Below are 23,329 nucleotides of genomic sequence, written 5' to 3'. Positions count from 1 at the left end.
CTGGGATTACAGGCAATTGATGGTTTTTTAAAAATTTGTGCTTTATCAGAAGCAGTGTCATATACGTATAATCCCAGTGACTCAGGAGACTGAGGCAGGAGGATCACAAATTTGAGGCTAGCTTCAACAATTTAGCAAGGCCCTAAGCAACTTAGACCTTATCTTTAAAAAATAAAAAGTAGTATGGGCTGGGGATGTGGCTCAAGCGGTAGCGCGCTCGCCGGGCATGCGTGCAACCCGGGTTCGATCCTCAGCACCACATACAAACAAAGATGTTGTGTCTGCCGAAAACTGAAAGAAATAAATATTTAAAAAACTCTCTCTCTCTCACTCTCTCTCTCTCCTCCTCTCTCTTTAAAAAAAAATAAAAATAAAAAGTAGTGGGAATATAGTTCAGTGGTAAAGCATCTCAAGTTCAGTCCCCAGTAACCCCCCAAAAATGCTCTTTGGTTCAAGTTTTTTCAGTGATTTCCGAACAGTTTTATTACATGTACAGTATACTTGACGTATGATTTTAAAGGTCTGGAAGAGTTTATCCTGCCCTTGTTTCCCTTTGTTACCAGTTTTGGTCTGTTTGTTTTTTGATACTGGGATTTAAACTCACTCAAACACTGAGTCATATCCCCAGCCCTAGTTTGTATTTTATTTAGAGACAAGGTCTCATTGAGTTGCTTAGCCCCTCGCCACTGCGATTATAGGCGTGTGCCCCATGCACGGCTTGGTACTAGTTTCTTATGTATTCTTCTAGTGCTGTTTTCTGCATGCATATACAATTATAAATATATATATGTATGTGTGTGTGTGTGTGTTTTCTTTCTCTCACTTTTTAAAATGCGTAAGTTTGGACTATTCCACATGCTTTTTTTTTTTGTTTAATGGTTCACCTTAGGGCCTTGTTATCTTAGTACAGGTATATCTTGGAGATATTGCAGGCTTGGCTCCAGACTCCTGCAATAACCAAATGTTACAATAAAGTGAGCCAAATGGACTTTTTTGTTTCTCAGTGCTTATGAAAGTTATGTTTACATTATATTGAAATCTGTAAACTGTGCAAAAGCATTATGTCTTTTAAAAAACAATGTGTTGGGGCTGGGGCTGTAGCTCAGCAGCAGAGCACTTGCCTAGCATGTGTGAGGCACTAGGTTTGATCCTCAGCACCACATAAAAATAAGCAAATAAAATTAAAGGCATTCTGTCCATCCACAACTGCAAAAAAAATTAAAAAACAAAAACAGTGTATACTCTATAATTTAAAAATACATTATTGCAAAAAATGCTACTGATCATCTGAATCTTTGGCAAGATATAATCTTGTTGAGAGAAGGTCTTCCCTCTGATGATGGCTGCTGACTGCTCTGGATGGTGGTTGCTAAAGCTCTGGTTGGCTCTGGCAATCTCTTAAAATAACACAGCAGTGAAGTTTGCCATAATGATTTTTTTGTTTGTTTTTGTTTTTTGTTTTGTTTCATGAAATATCTCTCTGTAACATGATGCTTTTGATTCCTTTTTACCCAGAGTAGAACTTCTTCAGAACTGGAGCCAGTCTTCCCAATGTTCACATCACCAGAGTAGATTTCATCTCAGGAAGCTACTTCTTTGATCATTCATGAGAAGCAACTCCTCATCCATTAAAGTTTTATAATAAGATCATAGCAATTCAGACCCATCTTTAGTCTCCACTTCTAATTCTGGTTCTTTCTGGATCTAGACAGAATATTGTGGGATGTGATAGATAGGGAAATTGACCTTGACTGGTGTACTTGTTTGTTTCAAGTTCTCACACAGACCTTGGAGATGAGAGAAAATTTCCAAAAGCAACTGCAGGAGATCATGTCTGCCACCTCCATCGTGAAACCCCAGGGACAGAGAACTTCCCTTTCAAGAAGTGGCTGTAACAGTGCCTCCTCAACCCCTGACAGCACGCGCTCTGCTCGAAGTGGACGAAGTAGAGTCCTAGAGGCGCTGAGGTGTGTGCCTGTCATTGAGGGTACCTGGTGACTCATGGAAATGAGTTAAGCTAATTTTGCCTTTTTGTTTTAAAATTAGTGATAAAGCAAAAGTTTAGAATATCAAGACCAATAAAAGAATTGTATTTCTAGGCCTGTTTATCACAAATGTGTCATATTCTGTTATCTGTTGGCTTTGGCTTCTGCTGCCTAGGTTTTTCTCCTTCCTTCCTAGTGTTCCCCTCTTTCCCTTCCTCACTCGAAGCAAGAATTGAGAATTCTTGAAGGCAGGAAGCCAGCACAGAGGTTAGTCCCAGCAAGCACTGGCTTCAGGGAGACCACGATTAATGCTTTTTATTGCCTCCCCTAAGACAGAAATGATTTTAAATTCAGTTTGAAAGTGGAATCACTAGGCAGTCAGTCTCCTCTTTAGTATTAAACAGTATTAAATGTTTTCTGTTGGTTGGTTTTGATTTGGGGTTTTTGTTTTGTTTCGTTTTGCTTTTTGGTGGTAGTCCTGGGATCAAATCCAGGGCTTCATCATTTATGTCACACAATCATTCTACCATTGATCTACACCTCTAGCCCTAAATAGTTATTTCTTATTAGAGCTTTGTGTGTGCCGTGGGGAATGGGTACCAGTGCATTGAACCCAGGGATGCTTAACCACTAAGCCACATCCCTGCTCCCTTTTAAAAATTTTTTTTGGATTTTTTATTTGGGTCTTCCGAAGTTGCTTAGTCTTTGCTAATTTGCTGAGGCTGGCTTTGAACTTGCAATCCTCCTGCCTTAGCCTCCTGAGCTGCTGGGCTTACAGGTGTGAGCCACCATGCCCAGCTCTTTATCAGAGCTTTGCTTGCAACTTCTACTCCTTATGAATTTGTTTTCTAGAAAGGTGATTGTAGTTCTTAGGGCAGTTCGATTTAAGTTCAGTAGCATAGCTAACCTTTTCCAGATAGAAGAAAAATCTGTAACTGTAGGATGAATGTTATGGGATTATATTATCTAATTGATTAATGGAACTATTCATTTATCCTATACTATTTATTTCATGAGGCCAAGTCTGTAAATAATGAATAAATGGCTTTTTAATATACTGCAGATCATGTTTTGTCATTACAGCGAACCCAAATCCTATGCCAAGTCAGAGTAAATAAATATACTCAGAATAAAAAACCGTCTTCTTTGTTTTTGAGGCAAAGGGACTTTGGGGATACTATGTTTGGATAAACTATTTTTGCTGAGAATGCATATGTATGAAAAAACGTAGCTAGGGTTCTGTTTACTCTCAGATGGAATGATTATGATTTTACCATAAAATGTGCTTTATAATTTAGTAAATGGTTGGTCTGCCTTCTACTCTGGAAGTTTGATCAGAATACCTTCTTAGGAGGCAACCTTTACAGAAAGCTTCCCATTTAATTATAGTTCCTATAATTTCAATTTTTAAAAATACAACTGTTAGACTAAGGCTATAGCTTAGAGATAGAGTGCTTGCCTGGCACGCATGAGGCCTGGGGTTTGGTTTCCTGCACTGCAAAACTGTTAAGCAGAGTAACCAGCTTTCTATACATGACCATGTTTCCTTAACCTATATAATTAAGAGAAATCCCATGTTCAAATATAGTAATTATTTTTTAATTAAAAAAAATTCTTACTATTGAAGTTTACCTTTGACATTTTATATCTGTAAGTATTTGGTCAAAATATGTGTTTAAATTTCTGGCAGAAACATTTAAAAAGAAAAAAGAATTTCCCTAGGCTCATTTTTTCAATAACTATTATCAAGTGCCTGTCTGATGCTTGAGGGTGGTCACATAATGTGAACCTCAGTGTTATAATCTCAGGGAGTTTGTGTTTTGGATTTTGTTTTGACTATTCATTATTTAAAATTGTCACTTTTATTTTGTAGGCAGTCTCGACAGATAGTACCTGATGTCAACACAGAGCCCTCCCAAAATGAACAGATCATTTGGGATGACCCTACGGCAAGAGAGGAGAGAGCAAGGCTTGCCAGCAATTTGCAATGGCCTAGTTGTCCCACACAGTACTCTGAGCTTCAGGTTGACATTAAAAATTTGGAGGATTCTTCTTTTCAAGAGCCTTTACGTTGTTCAGAAATTGCTGAACAGGGTAATGAGAAAATAATCTGTTTACTTGTTTGTATTAGGTGCATGTTGAACTTGTTAAATATAAGTACATCGTCGTTCTGACATTTCTGATTTGGGCCTAAACTTGAGTCAGAAGGAATTTTTAATTGAGATACTGTTGTCCAATAAGTTGAAAATATATTTTCTTTAAATTTGGAAATGTGGGAGTAGGCACTTTTTTCCAGGCATGGCTTTCAGGGGCTTTTTTGTTTGGTTGGTTTTTTTTGGTGGGGGGGATTGTTTTTTTTTTTTTTTGGTATGGGGGATTAAACTCGGGTTCTCGACCACTGAGCCATATTCCTAGCCCTATTTTGTATTTTATTTAGAAATGGGGTGTCACTGAGTTACTTAGTCTCACTTTTGCTGAGGCTGGCTTTGAACTTATGATCCTCCTTCCTCAGCCTCCCAAGCTGCTGAGATTACAGGTGTGCGCCACCACACCCGGCTTATCATTGTTCTTTGGTCCATATTGTCTCATTTTTATTTAATTAATCTAAATCATACCCAGCATATATCTGTCTTTGTTCTTTGGATTATATGAGTTCCTTTCCAACATATCCTATGTTTTTCTTCCTTGAGCTTTACCTTGAAAATGAAACGCTTCCTGTCATCTTTCCCTTTTCTTTTTCACACACTATGACCATGTCCCTAAACTAGACATGTAGATTTGTCTCTGCCTGTGATTTTCTCCAAATGTAAAATTGCTTTCATTTTATGAATTTGGGTTACATTTTACTGATGTAAGTTTAGTATTTAAAGAAAGGGTTGGAGAAACCCAGATAATACATATGCCCTTTAAAGCATTAATTGCATTTATTTATAAGATCTAGAAATAGGATATTTTCTTTTGCATGTACTTTTTACATTGCAGAGTTTGTGTTTAATCTGATTTCAGCCAAGGCAGAGGAAAAGTGTGTTGGGCAGTATCACATTACAGCATTTTATTGCCCTCAGCTGTCAGTGATCCTGGAAATGGACGTGGGACTGAAGCCCCCAAACACCCCAACTCTGAAGAACTGGAAACTCCAACAAAAGACAGTCACCTGATCCCTACTCCTCAAGCCCCAAGCATCGCCTTCCCTCTAGCCAATCCACCTGTGGCTCCACACCCTGGAGAAAAGGTGGGTTGATCCTATTGTAGTGACATGGCTTTTGGATTTTGCTGTTGTGTTATAGTAGAAATTTATTGATATCAATATCAAAGGTTCATCAAATGGTGAAAACTGCATTTTATTGCATTGTACTGTTTGTGTATTTGATAACTTGGAAGACTAAGAACAATGTCAATGTAAAAATAACTGTATCTGATAATTTTTGTTAATTTTTTCTAAAATAAAATTCTTATATTCCAGATTGTAACGACAGAGGAGAGTCGTGAAGAATTAAAAAAATACATATTTCAGCTGTCGTCTCTGAACCCTCAGGAACGTATTGATTATTGTCATCTCATTGAAAAACTAGGTACCAATATTTAAATTAAAACTGTCCCATTATAATTACCTTAGTTGGAAGTCAGATGTTGTCAATATTGATATCATGATGTAGAAGTTGAGAAAAAGTATGGGTAGTCTGTCGGAGGCTATACGTGAGCATTAGAGCTTTGATTTTATTAACTGATCTGAATCTAAAGTCACTAGATCATGGGCCTAAAGGTTTAAATTGAAACCAACACTTAAGAATCTGCACTAGAGCATTTGTTGATGAAAACTTGGACAAAATCAATTAAATTACAGGCCTACAGTATAAATAAAACCACACTGAGGTGAAGTTGAAAGTGTAACATCCAGTGAAGACTTCTTGCCCTGAGTTTCCCCCCTGGTCATTGGGCTGCCCGTCTGACATCTGGAAGCAGTCCAGGAGAGGAACCTGGTGTGTTGTAGCAGCACACTGGGAATACAGCATGAACCCCACATGTCATTTTATATTTTCTAGTAGCCACACTTAAAAAATAAAATGAAACAGGAGAGATTAAATGTAATTTTATTTGCACTAGTATATGTGAAATAGTGTCATTTAGCATGTAATGAAATGTTTTACATTTTTTATATTAAAGCTTTGTACATTTTACATTTTAATAAGAGAACTTAGTCTGACAGCTTGACATGGAAAGAGAACATTAAGTGGGATGTGGCTCAGTTGGTAGCGCGCTCGCCTGGCATGCGTGGGGCGCTGGGTTCGATCCTCAGCACCACATAAAAATAAAATAAAGATGTTGTGTCCACCCAAAACTAAAAAAAATAATATTAAAATTCTCTCTCTCTCTCTCTCTTTAAAAAGAGAGAGAAATACTCTTCTCTGTGCCTTCACTTTCTGAAACTCTGCCAACTCACATGGCATCATAATAAAACTCTGCCAACTCACAGAGTTAAAAGAAAGAAAGAAAGAAATACTGGGGATAGGAAAATAGTTCAGTGTGGTAGAGCACATGCCCAGCTAGATTCCCCAGCACTGCAGAAAGAAGATTGAAGTAAGGATGGTGAGGTTTTGATAATTTTAGAACCTAGGTGGCTAATGTGTGTGTATTAATTTTACTATTTTAACTGCTTTTGCATTCAAATTTTTATAATGAATTTCAATATATATATATATATATATTAATGTCAGAGTTGTGTGATTTAAATAGTTCAGTGCATTTTATTTATAAAAAAATTTTATGTATAGTTGAGATTACATTTTTTCCTAGAAAGAAGTTAAGAATAAAAATGCAAACAATTTCTCTTCACAAAGGTGGGCTGGTGATAGAGAAGCAGTGCTTTGATCCCAGCTGTACACACATTGTTGTGGGGCAGCCACTTCGAAATGAGAAGTATTTGGCCTCCGTGGCAGCTGGGAAGTGGGTGCTTCATCGCTCCTACCTGGAAGCATGCAGGACTGCAGGACACTTCGTGCAGGTGTGTGTATTCACATTCTTGTGAAGATTTATTTTTCTTGAAAAGTAAATATCTTAAGGTTTCAGTTGGGTGCTATGATATGTGCCTGTAATTCCAGTGACTTGGAGGCTGAGACAGGAGGGTCTCAAATTAGAGGCCAGCCTCAGCAATTTAGCAATACCCTTTTTAAAAATAAAAAGAGGTGAGGATGTGGCTAAGTGGTAGAGCAGCCCTGGGTTCAGTCCTCAGGCCAGGGTCAGGAGTAGAGATCCCAGTATATACATCAACCATACACGTAATTGAAATAACTACATGTGAGCCAGGCGTGCTGGCACATACCTGTAATCTCAGCAATTTGGGAAACTGAGGTAGGATGACCACAAGTTCAAGGCCAGTTTAATTAAGCAACTCAGCAAGACCTTATCAAAAAATAAAAAGGCCTAGTGATGTAGCTCAGAGTTAGAGTGCCTCTTGGTTCAGTACCAGAAGAGAGAAAGAACACCATGCATGGCCAGTTAGATTGTATCAGCTGTATGAGGTTCTTGGTAACAAAGCAAAAAAAGAAAAAAGATACTATACAGCCATATTCAGTTTATTTTGTTTGTTTGATACTGGGGTTTGAACCCAGGGGCACTGTAGTACCACTGAGCCACGTTCCCAGCCCTATTTATTTTTTGAGACATGGCCTTGCTAAGTTGCTGAAGCTACCTTTGAACTCATGATCTTCCTGCCTTAGCCTCCTGAGTTGCTAGAATTACAAGCATGCAACACCACATCTAGCTTTATTCACTTTTTGAATTATTTAATTTGAATGCCATTTTTTTTCTTTGAAATAAAATGAGAAAGTTTCAAAATTATCTCATTGTAAGCTTTTATCTTTATTACTTGCCCATTAAATTAATTATTGAAAACTGGCCATTACCATAGCATCTACTATGTAGTTTTTGAAGTTTTCAATAAGAGCCTCTTAGGGATCTTTTCTACAGATAATCAAGTTCTCATTACATGCTCCTCTGAGACTATCCTTGTATAAAGTAACTCTTACATCAGGTGAAGCCCAATAACCTAAATATTGCCAATTGCCAAGGTATAGTTATGTTTCTTAGAAATGAGTGCAATATCTTTTCTGATTTTATTAAAAGCTAGGATACATTTGACTCTAGAGTATTTACCTACCCCCTGCTCACAAAATATTTACTTAACTGCTCTCTGTATTTATAACAATTCAGATTGGCTGGGAATGTAACTCAGTGGTAGAACACTTTCTTAGCATGTGGAAGATCCTGGGTTCAATCCCTAGTACCACCAAAAGAAGAAGGAGGGAAAAAAAATAAACAGATTATAACAATTCAGTGTTTAGCTTTAATCTTCGCTGATTGAAGGCTTCTTGGGGTCAGAAACACATGTCCTGTCTGCAGCACAGACTCCCTGGGCTTAGGAGCTCAAAAGTATATTGGATTCATTCTCTAGGAAGAAGACTATGAATGGGGAAGTAGTTCCATACTTGATGTTTTGACTGGCATCAGTGTACAGCAACGGAGACTAGCACTCGCAGCAATGAGATGGAGGAAAAAAATCCAGCAAAGACAAGAATCGGGCATCATGGAGGTATTAGCATATATGATACCAGTGGCTTGGGAGGCTGAGGCAGAGGGATGACAAGGTCTTGGCCAGCCTTAGCAATTTAGTGAGATCCTGTCTCAAAAAGTGAAAAAAGGACTTGGATTGTGGTTCAGTGGTAGAGCACCACTGGGTTCAATCCCATGTATGTATATAATTATATAAGTAATGTAAAGGGCATTCAATCATGTGGCTTCTTTTTTTAAGGATATATGCTTAACTAAATAATAATTCTACTTCTTTTATCCCTTGATATGTTTGTTTGGTTTGGACATTCTAAATTGCACTTAATGTATATTTCTAGTGTTTCTAATTATGTTTGACAGTAAGATACATATCTTGAAAACTCTTTTAAAAGTAATTTATACTGGGCATGGAGGCATCTACCTGTAATCCTAGATGCCCAGGAAGCTTAGGAGGGAGGATCCCAAGTTGGAGGCCAGCCTGGGCAGCATAGAAAGACCAGAATGAAAATAAAATTTAGAAAGGACTGGAGATAAAATCAGTGATTGAGCACTTGCTTAGCATGCACAAAGACCTGGGCTCAGCTCAAATATCTACTGAGGAATGTGCCAGAGATTATCACGTTGTGGCAAAAGTAAAGGTCATGAAATTACTTACTAGCTGGGCTCAGTGGCATATGCCTATAATCCCAGTGACTTCACAGGCTGAGACAGGATCCACAAGTTCAAGGCCACCTAGCAAATTAGCAAGGCCCTAATCAACTTTAGTGAGACCCTGTTTCAAAATAAAAAGGACTGAGGAAGTGGCTCAGTGGTAAAGTGCCCATGGTTTAATCCCTAAGGTGCCCCACCCCCAAAATTTTATTTGCTGACTTAAAACAGTGTACAGATAAAATCATACATTATCAGTATTATTTTGTTATTTTCTAAATCATTTCAACACTGATGAATAGTTTTTGTTTACAGGGAGCATTCAGTGGTTGGAAGGTTATCTTACATGTTGACCAATCCCGAGAAGCAGGATTTAAGCGTCTTCTTCAGTCTGGAGGAGCAAAGGTTTGTTTCACATCAATTTATTAAGTGTCTTACATGAATTATTATCCATCCATGCTTGCTGTGATCAATTCTTCATTTCCTCTACTTTTCAGATTGGTAATGCTTAAGTATATATTATCTATTTGAATTGCTTGGGAACACTGGCAGATTGTTTCTTTTTGTTTTTTTCATTAGGTGCTACCTGGTCATTCTGTTCCTTTATTTAAAGAGGCCACACATCTCTTTTCTGACTTAAATAAACAGAAACCGGATGACTCAGGAATTAATATAGCAGAAGCTGCTGCCCAGAATGTGTACTGCTTAAGAACAGAATACATTGCTGATTATCTTATGCAGGTTGGTGACATTGTGTCCTTGATTTTCTCATTAGCAAAGATATACATATCTGTACCTCAGAACCTTTGGCTTGTTATTAATGGAAGATCAATCTTCTGCTCTTCTTGATTTAGCCTCCTCCAGTTTTGTTCTGTTTTTTATAATGACACATAAACATTTAGCATGAGAGTTAAATATGACAAGGTCATACAAATCTAGCGTGTTTTCAAATACTGGGATATAAAGAAAGTAGAAATTGATTTAGGAATCCAAGGAAAATCGTTTATCCAAGGTCCTTCTTAGTTTTCTTGACCTTTGTGTTGATTTTCAGTAAATACCTATGTTAGATATGGTAATAATTAGTCATTTGTTATCTGGAGGGCAGATTTTGTGTTCAGAATCAGCTTATACTGTGTAAGATTTAAATGGACAAAGAAAAATCTTCCTGACAGTAGAGTGCCTGTAAGCCCGTCAGGAAACAACAAGGACGGATAAAATCCTAAATGTCTTCATTACAAAGTCTTTAGAATAGATTGGCATAGAAATAAGGGGAACCAAAACAGCCTGCTTCGTGATCTTGCTGCTTGGGTATGGGGGTTGCTCAGGGTTTAACAGCAGGAATGCTTGAAGCCTTTGTTATAAAGTGGATATACTGATTAGGAATTAGTAACCATTAATAACACTCCTGGAGCAACTTGTAAAGAGACTTTTAAAGATTCTTAGTGTAACAAGCCCCAGAGTTTGAGACCATCCTGGGCAATGTGAGACGCTGTATTTAAAAAGGTCAATTTACTGAGACGTGAGGTTATAAAAATTTATATAATGAGGGAAAATGACGGGGGTTAGGAAGATATAGAGAGCTGAAGATAGGGTCTTATTTGAGTTATTAACCTGGAGAAGGACATCTGGGTTGTTTTGTTTTGGACTACCATGAATAGAGCTGCTGTTTTTATGTGAATATGTTTTCATTTGACTGTGACACATGCCCAAGATGTTTCCAGAAGATCCATATTGGTTTATATTCTCATCAGCAATGTAAGTGATCCAGTTTCTGTCTTCAAGGTTTAGTGTTGTCGCTATTTTTTTCTCTTAGCCATTTCAGTAAGTATCTTACTATGGTTTTAATTTGTGTATCTCACATGACTAATGAAGTCCAACATCTTTTGGCGTACTTATTTGCATGTTTACATAGTCTTCATTAAAATATCTGTTCATATCTTTTGCCCATTTTCTGTTTTTCGTTTGTTTCTAGTATTGGGGACTGAACCCAGGGCCTTGTGCATACTGGGCAAACACTACCACTAAGCTGTTACATCCCCAGCCCTCCTTTGCCCGTTTTCTAATTGAATTTTTTTTATTATTGAGCCCTAAGGGTTTCTTGTTTTAGATGATAGTCTTTAATTGCATGTGTGGTTTGTGAATATTTTCTCCCAGCTTATTTATCTTCTTAGAAGAGACTTTTGCAGAGACAGAGAGGTTTTCTTTGGCTTTGTGGTATGGAATGGATCCCAGGGCCTTACGCATGTGAAGTAAATTTATTGGCCACTGAGCTCCTTCCTCTGCCAAAGAGTTTATATTTTGATGAGGTCTGATTTGTCAATATTTTATGGATTGTGATTTTCATATCAAGCCTTTACCTAGCTTTAGGTCTTAAAAGATTATTTTGTTTCTTCCTAAAAGTCTTTAAAGTTTCGTGTCTATGATCCATTTTAAGCTAATTGCTACATAAGATGTAAAGTTTAGGTCAAAGTTTGTTCTGGGATTTCTTTCTTCTAAGACTGTGCAGTGGCTCCATTTGTCATTTGTTCAAAGAACCTTCTCTCCTCTGTTGAGTTCCTTTTGTACCTTTGTCATAGTCTGTTGGGCATACTTGTGTATGTCTGTTTCTGGTTTCACTGATCTGTGTCACCACCCTCTGTGGTGGTCTGCTGTTGTGATCCTACAACTCTTATTTTGTTAGCCCTGATATCAGCCAGTGATAGCTTCTACTTACTCCTCTTTTTAAAGATTGTTTTAGCTACTTTAGGTGTCTTTACATTTTTCTTTCAGTTGTACCTTTTTTCCATAAAGTTTTAAAATAAGCTTTTTTATACTCATAAAAAAATCTTAATTTTGATGGGAATTGCATTCATTAGTATTGATCTCTTTAAGTTTAGTGTTTTGAGTCTTCCATCCGTGAACATGGCCTGTCTATTAATTTAGTTCCTTGATTTTTCATGAACACTTTGTTAAATTTATATATAAGTATTTCATTTTTGTTATTTTTTTTCTTGAGAATGAATTATGTTCTGCTTCTACATATGTAGAATAACTCTGAATCTGTCCTGCACATTATGAATAAGTTTAGAAACTCTGCATTCTGCTGTAGCCCTCTGAAAACTACTGTTTTTATTTAGCAGGCAGTTTACTAGACTGACATAAAGCAGCCGCAGCTTAGATCTCAGTTCAGTGTCTTTGGTCTTAGCACACACATGATTTAGAGGTCAAGGGAAGATTTGGGCAGGGTTCCTCCCTGAACTGGGTCCCCCGCTTGCTGTTTTTTTCAGGGATTTCCCCACCTTACTTTCCAGGGGGTGTGGTTCTCATTATGTCTTTCTTCAAGCTTTTTTTTTTTTTTTTTTTTTAATTTTAGCCAGGCTACACAACAGTCTGGGGCCCTCTCCTCAAAGTCATAAAAAAAGAGAAAAATGCTCCATACTATTTATTCTTCTGAATGTCAGCTCTTCTTGATTTGTTTATTCTCCAGTTTTCTGGTAGTTGCCTTTAATATATTTTATTCAGAATTTATAGTTGTTATATATGGAATGACCACCAATTTTATGGAGCTTTATTTTCAGGTTACCCAGTCTACCATATTTGCCAGAAAAAAATTGATGTTATTACACTTAGAATAAAGGAAGAAATCTTTTCTTCAGTATTGTAAAATGGCTGTGAAGGAGAAGAATGTGTGGGTTTGAGAAGGGAAGGAACTCTGTAGCTTTGCCACTTGCTTGTTAAGTAACATTGGTTGTCTTATTTAACTTTTTAAATTGGTTTGTAAAATGGGAATATAGAGAGGATGTTATGCTAAGCTTAACAACTTGTGTTATGATAGCTATTGAGCATGTAATCCCCATGAAGATCTGAACAGGGATTCTTCCTCTACCTGAGCTGTACTCTCATTTTTCTGATAAAAGGTGTATGCTGATCCCGCATACCATGAGAGACAGGTTTTTGCAAGAACCTAGGAAAGAATATGCATTTTCCTTTTTAAGCTTTTCTCCTCAAAAGGCAGAGTGAAGGAGTCTATGACTTGATTGCCTAAAAGTTTGAAATCTTGGGGAGAAAAAAAGAAAAACATTTCCTTTGCTCTTATAGGAATCTCCTCCTCCTGTGGAAAATTACTGTCTACCAGGAGCTGTTGCATTTCTTCAGACTAATAAGGAGCCTGCACCACTGTCACCACAGAAGAGGAGAGCTGCTGCGGAGAAGAGCAAGGTCAAACGACCTCGAATACACTAGTCGAGTCTGCCCCTTAGTTACCAAACAGGAAATGTATATTAATTGAAAAGCCTGAATGTTGCTGTGATGGATTGTGTAGCAATTTGAAGATATGTACCTACCTGAAGAATTTTGCTTCGGAATGTAAAGATGATCCCGCCTGAAGTTTTTAACATCTGAAATTTTAATCACTGAAATATTGTTTTTTAATGAAAAGTTCCTGAAATAACAGCAAGAAAATACAACTCCTCAGCTGGCTTGTTAAACCTCGTGGATGTGTGCAAAAGGCTTTTGTTTATCTTTCTTGTAAATATATGAGGCTGTAGCTCAGTGGGAATTTTAGCAAGGTGATGGATTTTGCTTCATAATGTCTCCCTTGATTTGTAAAAAGAGTTATCAATTGGGCCTTTTCATGTTTTCCCTGATTTTTATCTTATCATTTTACCTCTTTTTAACAGGAGCCTGAGCATAAGGTTTAACGAGGAAACTGGGGCTTTAAACTTCTGTGTGTGTATATATATATATATGTATATGTATATGTATGTGTGTACAGATCTCCATGATGTTTGCCAAGTTTGGGCACCAAAACTTGGAAAATGTGACAATAAAGAATAAAAATAGTGACTCAAATTAGTATTAAGATGTGTTCTGTTAGCTCTGTTAAGGCACTAAAAGAGTTGTAAAACTTAGCTTAAAAATTAAATTGCTAATTACATTTCTGATATTTGTTATTTATGCAGAATTTTGTTCTATTAGATTGAAAAAAAAAAAAAAAACCTTCTGCTGAAACTGTAAAACTGCATTAGCTGTTATGATGCTAGACCGGAACACCACATACTATATGCATTAGCACCACCTTCTAACTATAAAAACACCTCATCTTGTCATAGAACAAATGAGAAAGTTAGGACTGTAATTTTGATGTTAACTATTTGTTTCCTAATGAGTCTTTGAAAGGGAAACTCAAACAGCAAAGGGGAAGAGTCTCAACTTGGACATGAACCCTTTTGTGTTTATCAGAGGAGGAAGGAGTTGTGTCCCTGCCCCTTAAGTTTTGAGTTTCATCACAGTTGACAATGTAAATTCTACACAAGGAGGTAGCATCTTAATGTAAACTATACTCCTGCCTTGCTCCAGAACCACATGGGCCTAGTTTTATCAGAACCATTTTTAAGTTAGCTAAATCACTTTGTAGATTGTAGGGGTTTTTTGTGTGTGTGTTTTTGGTTTGGTTTGGTTTTAGTTGCAGTTGGACACAATACCTTTATTTATTTATTTTTATGTGGTGCTGAGGATCGAACCCAGTGCCTCACGCACTAGGTAAGCACTCTACCACTGAGCTACAGCCCCAACCCCTGCACTAGGTTTGGAATCGATATTACTTCTTGAGGGGGCAGCTGAGCCTCCCTCCCACCCCCGCCCCTGCTGCTGCCATCTTGGTTGTGGTACTCACATGCTCTACCACTAAGCTACATCCCAAACCTGAACTTCTTGATGATCACACTGTTTCTTTCCATTCTAGATAAAATTACCTAATCTACTCTTTCTGCAAAAACAGTGTACTGTTCTCTTGTTTACATCTGACAGCTGAGGCTCCAGACGTGGTGTCTCCTCCCTAGCATCTGCCCATATCCTCCCTCATGAACCACTTCAGCTCTGGCTGTGTTTCTTTATCTGTAAATGTCCTAATGCCACCAAAAATATCCTCTCACGTGCAAGGAGTCCAAGCATAGGTAGTTGTCTGTTTTTAAAATAAAAAATATTTATTCTTAATTTACCTTCAGAATTGCTACAGAATTTTAATGTGATGTTTAAATTAGCACCTTATAGTCCTCTGAATTTTTTCATGCATTAGTCTGATCTCCTCAGCATTCATTAATTCAATAACTAGTACTCATTAGCCCACAAGGTAGAGCCTGGGATTCAGGAGTAAACCACCTAGAAACATGCTCTCAGCACTTGGAGGTGGGAACCCTGAATGCAGACCCTACTTAATTATGCCCAGATTCAGCATTTATAGTAATGGACTGAATTGTGTCCCTCCAATGTTAATAGGTTGAAGTCAGCCCAACCTTGTGTATAGCTAAAGCCTTGAAGGAAATAATTAAAGTTAAATGAGGTCAGAGGGTGGGACCCTAGTCCAGCAGGATTAGTGTCCTCGTAAGAAGAGAGGGGGACATGGTGGCACATGCCCATAATCCCAGCTACTCGGGAGGCTGACACAAGAGGATCATAATATCAAGGCCACCTTGAGCAATTTAGCTAGACCCTGTGTTAAAATTTTAAAGGGTTGGGAATATAGCTTGGTGGTAAAGTGCCCTGATACTAAGGGCATGAGAGTTTAGAACTCTCCTGCCACCATCACCCCAACTCCCACCTGCATGTACACAGGAAACTGAGGACAGGCACAGGCAGACATCCATATGTTAGAAAAAAGGCCTGCCCAGATACCAGCCTTGTCAACTCCTGAAAGTAAATTGCTTTTTAAGCCAACTACCCTGTGGACTTGCATTATGGCAGGCCCAGCAAACTACATTACAGCGCACGACATCCTGGGGTGGATGCAGGCACAGGTTTGTATGTTCCTTTTGTGGTTAGAGCTGTCATAAAGCTAGATTCTAGACAAGTGACTCCCCACCCCAATATGCCACAAATCCATGCCTATTATTTCACAGGCCTCTCGCCTGGAGGTTTTAAAATACACAGTTTGCTGATGTTACAAAGAGAACAAATATCTTGTTTTGTGGACTGGGTCTTTGTATCATTTATTCCCCAAATCTTTCAAAACTATAAAAACCCGGCTGGGGTTGTGGACCAATGGTGGAGTGCTTGTCGAGCATGCATAAGGCACTGGATTCAATCCTCAGCACCACATTAGGTAAATAAAGGTATTGTGTCCATCTACAATTAAAAAAAATTTTTTTAAACATGTAAAAGCCATTCTTAGCTTGAGGCTTTGCAAAAATAGGCATTGGGCCACATTTAGTCAACCTTTTCTTTCTCCCTAAGAATGTTCTTAAATTTAGATGGGTCAACAAGCAAGGCACACAGTGTTTTTGTTTTTTTATACTAGGAATTGAACCCAGAGATACTGAACCACATCTTTTTTTTTTTTTTTTTAATTTTGCAACAGGATCTCACTCAGTTGCTTAGGATCTTGCTAAATTGCTGAGGCTGGCTTTGAACTTTCAATCCTCCTACCTCAGCCTCCTGAGCCACTGGTATTATAGGCATATGCTACTGTGCCTGGCCCAACTGTTTTGCTGCCACACTATGATTAGTATTAACCACTTGGCAGAACAATTTCAAGCTTAGCATTTGAGGATGTGTAATGAAAATTGCTTTATTTGAGGTATCTACTGGAGGAAGGAACCTTGGTACAGGTATCTATTTAAGCATTTTCAAGTCAAAATGTTCAAATTTAAAAGCAATAGAAGGAGCCAATCGCAGTGACACACACCTGAATCCCAGCAACTTGGGAGGCTGAGGCAGGAGGATCACAAGTTTGAGGCCAGCCACAGCAATTTACCAAGTTACTAAATAACCCTGTCTCAAAATAGAAAGGTCTGGGGATGTAGCTCAGTGGTAAAGCATCCCTGGATTCAAACCCTAATACCAAAAAATGAAACAGCCAAGAAGTAGAAGAAACACAAATATCCATCAAATAAATAAATAAATGAACAAAATGTGTTCTGTTTTACTATGTCAAGTAATACACAAAATTATTTGAAACTCAAAATTTCCAGGGAAGAGCATAAATTCTTTTACATACACACACACGTATATGTATGTGTGTGTATGTATATATATAATTTATATACATACATATACATGTGTGTGTATATTAGTTTTAGGTGGACACAATATTTTTATTTTTATGTGATGCTGAGGATCAAACCTGGTGCCTTATGCGTGCTAGGCAAACACTCTACTACTGAGCCTCAACCCCAACCCAAAAAACACAAATTCTAATAATAAAAGAATATTGAATATTCAACCTTAAAAAGAAAATCCTGGGGCACATCTGTAATCCCAGCAACTCAGGAGACTGATGCAGAAGGATCCCAAGTTTGAGGCCAGCCTCAGAAAATTAATGAGGCCCTAAGTAACTTAGCGAGGCCCTGTCTGAAAATAAAAGGGCTGGGGATGTGGTTCAGTGGTTAAGTGCCCCTGGATTCAATCCCCGGTACCAAAAATAAAATAATGATAATAATAAAATAAAGAAAGAAACTAAGGGCTGGGGATATAGCTCAGTTAATAGAGTGCTTGCTTTGCATGCACAGGCCATCGGTTCAATCCCTAGCACCACCAAAAAAAAAAAAAAAAAAACTAATAAAATCTAGCAATTACCTTCCTATGTCAGAATGAACCTCCTTTCAAGATGACAGCTGAGGAAAAAGTTCTCTTTACAGAATAATTCCAGACAACAAATGATAGCAGCATATGATTTCACAATTCCAGGGATCACCAATAACTGCCCAAACTGCTGCACACAAGGCAAGTGGGGAATTTCATGTTAGATGAAGCTGATGACTCCTGAGCTCATTGCTTACTCAGGACAACCAGGTGTGTGGCCCTGAAGTGATACAACAGGAAGAACAATACCTGTGAAATATTCTTTCACCTACACCTGTGAATCAGGCTCGAATTTGATCAAGCCTCCAAATATTACGACCCACGATCAGTCAACACTGAGGAGACAAAAAAATAAAGAGAGAAACTTTTTTAACACTAAAAGAAGTTATTCAATTAGTAAAAGGCAACTGCTACAAGGAGATTTAACTGCTGGCCAGTGGTACACACCTGTAATCCCAGCAACTCAGGAGGCTGAGGCAGGAGTGATGGAAAAAAGTTCAAGACCAGCCTCAGAAATTTACTAAGGTCCTATGCAATTTGGCAAGACCCTGTCTCAAAAATTAAAAGGACTGGAGATGTGGCTCAGTGCAAAGCACCCCTGGTTTCAATCCCCAGCACACACACACACAAAAGTGCAGAAAGCAACTACTTCCCTAACCCTGAGAAGGGACTGGAGGGGTGGAGTCCAGAAAATTAAGGCTTCAGGCCTCAACTGGCAGCAGTAACATCCTGACAATGGAGGCAGAAAAACTTCTAGGGGGTCACAGCTGACCAAACATGCTGCTCTAGGAATGGGGGACCTTGCAGGGGAGGGGTGGTGTGTGCTGTTTCCGAATCATGAAGGTGAGCCACTGTGGAATACAGCACGCCTGGAAACAGTCCTTCGTCCAGCCCTGGCGTCTGGTGTCTCTATAGTGCCCTCTACTGACAATGTACTGATGATGGCTCCAGGTAAGGGCTGCTCTGAAATCCCACCTCCTCACTGCAAACAGAGCCTATCTCATTGGCACCGGTAGCTAGCTAGGCGTGGTTGTGCACGTCTGTAATCCCAGCACCTCAGGAGGCTGAGGTAGAAGAAGCACAGTTTGAGTCCAGCCTGGGTGAACTCTTAAAATATTTTTTTAGTTGTTGATGGACCTTTATTTTATTCATTTATTTGTATGTGGTGCTGAAAATCAAAACCAGTGCCTCACACAGGCTAGGCAAGTGCTCTACCACTGAGCCACGCCCCCAGCCCCTGGATGAACTTTTAATGAGCTCCCATCTGAAAAGAAAAAATGCTGCGGGCCCAGCTCAGTGGTAGAGCACTCCTGATCAATCCACATGACCACCCCCCAAACACACACCAAAAAGAAGGCACAGTAGCACCTTGCTGTAACTATAATATTCCAGAATGACCAGGTTTCCTCAATTACTTCAGTGGAAGAAAAAGTGGAGAAATTAAAGGGAAGAGTGGAAGAACTGCAGTCCACTGCCAACAAACCAAATTCATTCAAAACAGCACCAGGAGAAAAAAGAGAATAGCAACACCAATGGGATATGTGACACTATGGAAATTTTTTAAGGTATGAAAATGCTGATTTGGTGAAATATGGATGAAACAGAATAATCTGGGAGGCAGGGAAGGTGTCCTAGGCTGAGTTGCCACAAACTGGTAAATTGGCTTAGGGAGCACAGGCGTTTACTATATACCATGTTGAGAGCCTGGAGCCAGAACTCCGCGAACTCCACCCTGGCAAAACGCCAGGCGCCATCCTGACTCGGCTCTCAACAGGCAGGGGAGAGGAAGTGCCAACTCTTGGCCCCAGTTCTTGCCGAGGGCTGCGTCTGAGTAGCTGCAGGCTCGCAGCCCCCTCTTGCAGGGTGCGAGACCCAACGCTGCTCGGACGCGGGCACCGGGGCGTAGCGGTGGCCGCCAACGCCCCGCCCCGCAGCAGCGCCGCGCCGCGCCGCGCCGCGAAGCAGAGGCGCCCCGGCTCCCGGCCTGCGGCAGGAGAGGCCAGGCAGCGCGCCCAGGGACCGATTCCGTGAAGGCTCAAGGAAGACAGGCGCAGGGCTCGCCTCCTCCGCCTCGATCCTGTCCCTTCCTCTCCCGGGTCGCCGCTGCAGCTGAACCCAGTAGCCTCTCTTAGCGCCCCGCGGCTCCAGGCTCTCAACAATACCATTCTCTGTTCCCCTGTATTTGTAATTTTTCATCGTAAAACATTATAGACACTAAAATTTCACCGTTGGCCATTTAAAAACAGAGTAGTATAATTCGCCCCAACATTAGGGACTTTATGCTACTTTGAGAGACTAAGAGGGCAGACTCCCAAACATCCATACTGACCTTGGGTGAACAGGGCAGAGGGCTCCTTCAAGCCAGACTCAGATTGAGTTTTTTCCTTCACTAGCTTTAAATCTGGTGGGAGGCAAGGAACAAAGCCTTATGGTTCAGAATATACTGAGTCAAAATACCTGTGTGGCAAGCCTCACTCCTTCCTTACTAGCTTGAATTTCGGCAAACTACTTAACCTTTCAGGACTTATTTCCCCGATTTTACGGGGCAGTCAGGAGGTCAGGGATAAACCAGTCAACATTCGTTACCTGTTCACTTGATTAGAACAGTACCTGGCCCAAGATAAAATACTCTATTTATTTATTTTGTACTGAGCCATGAGCCACATGCCAAGCCCTTTCTTTTTTTGAGACAGGGCCATCCTTGCTAAGTTGCCAAGGCTGGCTTTAAACTTGTGATCCTCCTACCTCAGCCTCCCAAGCTGCTGGGATTACTAGTGTGCATCATTATGGCAGCAGTGATTTTTAAAAATTCCAATGACTGCCAAGCATGGTGGTACACACCTGTATAATCTCAGCAACTTGGGAGGCTGAGACAGGAGGATCCCAAGTTCGAGGCTGCTTCTGCAATTTAGCAAATTCCTCAGCAACTTAGTGAAACACTGTCTCAAAATTAAAAAAAAAAAAAAAAAAAAAGTATGCAGCTTAGTGGTTAAGTGCCCCTGGGTTCAATTCCAGTATCAACAAAACCCCAAGGTCTGATACAACATTCTTGTCAGGCTGGAGTCAAGGTATTTAAAAAAAGATGTTAGGGGAGAATGAAGGAATAGAACTTTGCAACCTGCTCTTCACCCACACTATTATGGTACCACTGAGGTTGGGAGTCCTTGACCTCCAAAGTTCTATTCAGTTTCAGATTTTTAATAATAATATAAAAAATGTACTGGGGATTGAACCCAGAGGTGCTTTACTACTAAACTATATATCCTCAGCCCTTTTGAGAAAGGGTCTTGCTAAATTGCTGAGGCTGGCCTTGAACTTGCCATCCCTTCTGCCTCACCTTCCAAAATTGCTGGGATCACAGGCTTGAGTAACTGCATCTAGCCCCACATGACTTTTAAAAAGGCAGAGACTGGTAGAAAGTGACCTGCATGCCCAGTTGTGGTGGTGCAAGCGGCTGAGGAATTAGATGGTCACAGGGTTCTGCTGCTCTCATGCTTGTCTCTGATAGTTAATAAGGGTCACTTCACAGTCACCAGGGAGAAGTGCAGAATTACAAGTAGCCAGGAGTAGTGTAAGATAGATAAACATTTGTAGTAAGTGAAGTCTGCAATGGTCAGATCTACTGTCAAGACAGAAGCCAAACAGAATAAAAGTATTGTTAGAGGAAATGAGCAGCTACAGAAATTAAGAAGTGATCTAAGAAATTAAGACAAATTTTTGCCAATGGTCTTTATAGTGATATTTACTAACTAGAGACATGTGTACCTGTCAAAAGAATTTGTATTAGTTACAGGTCTCCCCCATCGGCTTTATTATCCATTTCCACATATTTAGCAGTATTCAAAAATGCATTTAGAAACAACCCTTTCTGGGCTACTGATGCAATTCAAGTGATTTCTTATGTTCTCAAATTAGTCCCGTGACACTTTTCTGATGCCTTCTAAGGAAGATAATTTATTGACATAGTAATTTCTAAACTTTGCTGTAATTTAGGATAAACCTCAGAACTTGAAAGTCTCTAAATTCAGGCCATACCCATGCTAATTAAACCATGTCTGGAGGTGGGAGTCAGGTGGGAGTCGCTCAGAGCCAGCAATACCTATACTGGGATGGGGAGAGGCGAACCTATGTTCCTGCCCTGGAGCAGTCAGCTGACGGACATAAGGAGACAGGGGCACCATCAAAGGAGGGCAAAGAGAAGAAGGAGAAGCACAAGACCAAGACAGCCCAACAGGTGAACCCTGAGCCTCGAACAGCATTTTAAGGATCTTCAAGTTATTCCAAAATGCAGGTTTGAGATCATGAACATGATCTTGCAGAATTGTACCACTTCTCATGAAGAAAACTGCTCACACAGGTAAAAACCTTTAGAGATTGGCTTCTTAGGGCAGAATATGCTGTTTTCAACTGCAGATTAAAAGGAAGAATGTGGTCATGTGCACCTGCAATCCCATGTACTTGGGAAGCTGAGACAGGAGGGCAGCAGCCGGAACAAATTTGTGAGGCCATTCTTCAAATAATAAAAAGGTCTGGAGACCTAGGAGACCAGATTCAATCTCCAGTACCACATAAGAAACTAAATCAATAAAGGTGCTGGGCAACTGGATATCCACTTGCAGAATGAACCTGGACCAACAAAATTCACACACCAGAATGATTCAAAGATCTAAACAAAAAAGCTGAAACAGACTGGACTCAAAATGGAGAATTCCATGCTTCAGACACATGGGAGAAAGCATTTGCAAACTGTGTATCTGATAAGGGAGGAACCTAGAATATATAATTCTTGGCAAGTCAATAAAGACAAATAACCCATTTAAAAACTGGCAAAAGATCTCAATACTTTTCCAAAGACAAATGGTTGGTAAGCACTTGAAAAGATGTTCAACATAATTATTCATTACAGAAACATAAACCAAAACCACAATGAGATTCCAATTTACACCCTCTAGGGAGGCTAGAATCAAAGATTCTCGGACAACTGAAGAGGATACGGAGAAGTAGGATTCCTCAGACTAGGTTGTTGGGAATTTAATAGGGTGCAGCCACTTTGGGAATTTGGTAGTTCCCCAAAGTATCATATGACCCAGCAATTTTATATCTAGGTACATATCCAAGAGAATTAAAAACAAGTTCTCTTTCTCAAATACCAAAAAAAAAAAAAAAAAAAACCTTGAAAATTTAGTTTAACATTGATCATAACAAAACAAAAACCACCCAAATGTCCATCAACCCAGGAATGTATAAACATGGTATATTTATAAAATTGACTTAAAACCACTGATCTGATACATGCTACAACACAATATGGGCAAACCTGAAAAATGTGCTAAGTCAGTTAAAATTGATGTCAATATCCAGAATAGGGAAATTGAAAAATCCTCTGTTGCCTAAGGTGGAGGATTTGGGATTGGGGTGACAAGTAGCAGTTCAGAGGTGGGGAATTTCTTTCTTGGGTGATGAAAACACTCAGGAATGAAGAGTGAAGGTGACTGGATGTCCTTCAGAATATGCTAAAAACTACATGAACTGTATTTTTTTTTTTTTTTACTTTTAAAAAGCGGGGTTAAAAA

General features: G+C 39.3%; 1 protein-coding gene across 2 annotated transcripts in view; it reads left to right on the top strand.

Annotated features, from left to right (window-relative positions):
* Positions 1 to 14,033, top strand: part of Topbp1 (DNA topoisomerase II binding protein 1) — a 55,596-nt gene extending 41,563 nt beyond the window's left edge. For both annotated transcript variants that reach the window (XM_077793605.1, XM_077793608.1), the window contains 9 exons: positions 1,775 to 1,967; positions 3,859 to 4,079; positions 5,051 to 5,217; positions 5,449 to 5,557; positions 6,824 to 6,987; positions 8,437 to 8,574; positions 9,516 to 9,605; positions 9,780 to 9,941; positions 13,278 to 14,033. In XM_077793605.1, the coding sequence (XP_077649731.1) occupies positions 1,775 to 1,967; positions 3,859 to 4,079; positions 5,051 to 5,217; positions 5,449 to 5,557; positions 6,824 to 6,987; positions 8,437 to 8,574; positions 9,516 to 9,605; positions 9,780 to 9,941; positions 13,278 to 13,421 (1,388 nt within the window). In that variant the 3' untranslated portion in view covers positions 13,422 to 14,033. The remainder of the gene's footprint in view (positions 1 to 1,774; positions 1,968 to 3,858; positions 4,080 to 5,050; positions 5,218 to 5,448; positions 5,558 to 6,823; positions 6,988 to 8,436; positions 8,575 to 9,515; positions 9,606 to 9,779; positions 9,942 to 13,277) is intronic.
* The last annotated feature ends 9,296 nt before the right edge of the window (positions 14,034 to 23,329 follow it).

This window comes from Urocitellus parryii, chromosome 2 (assembly GCF_045843805.1).
Source record: "Urocitellus parryii isolate mUroPar1 chromosome 2, mUroPar1.hap1, whole genome shotgun sequence".
NCBI lineage: Eukaryota > Metazoa > Chordata > Mammalia > Rodentia > Sciuridae > Urocitellus > Urocitellus parryii.
Note: the sequence above shows the minus strand (reverse complement) of the source record. Positions and strands in the feature narration are given on the sequence as shown.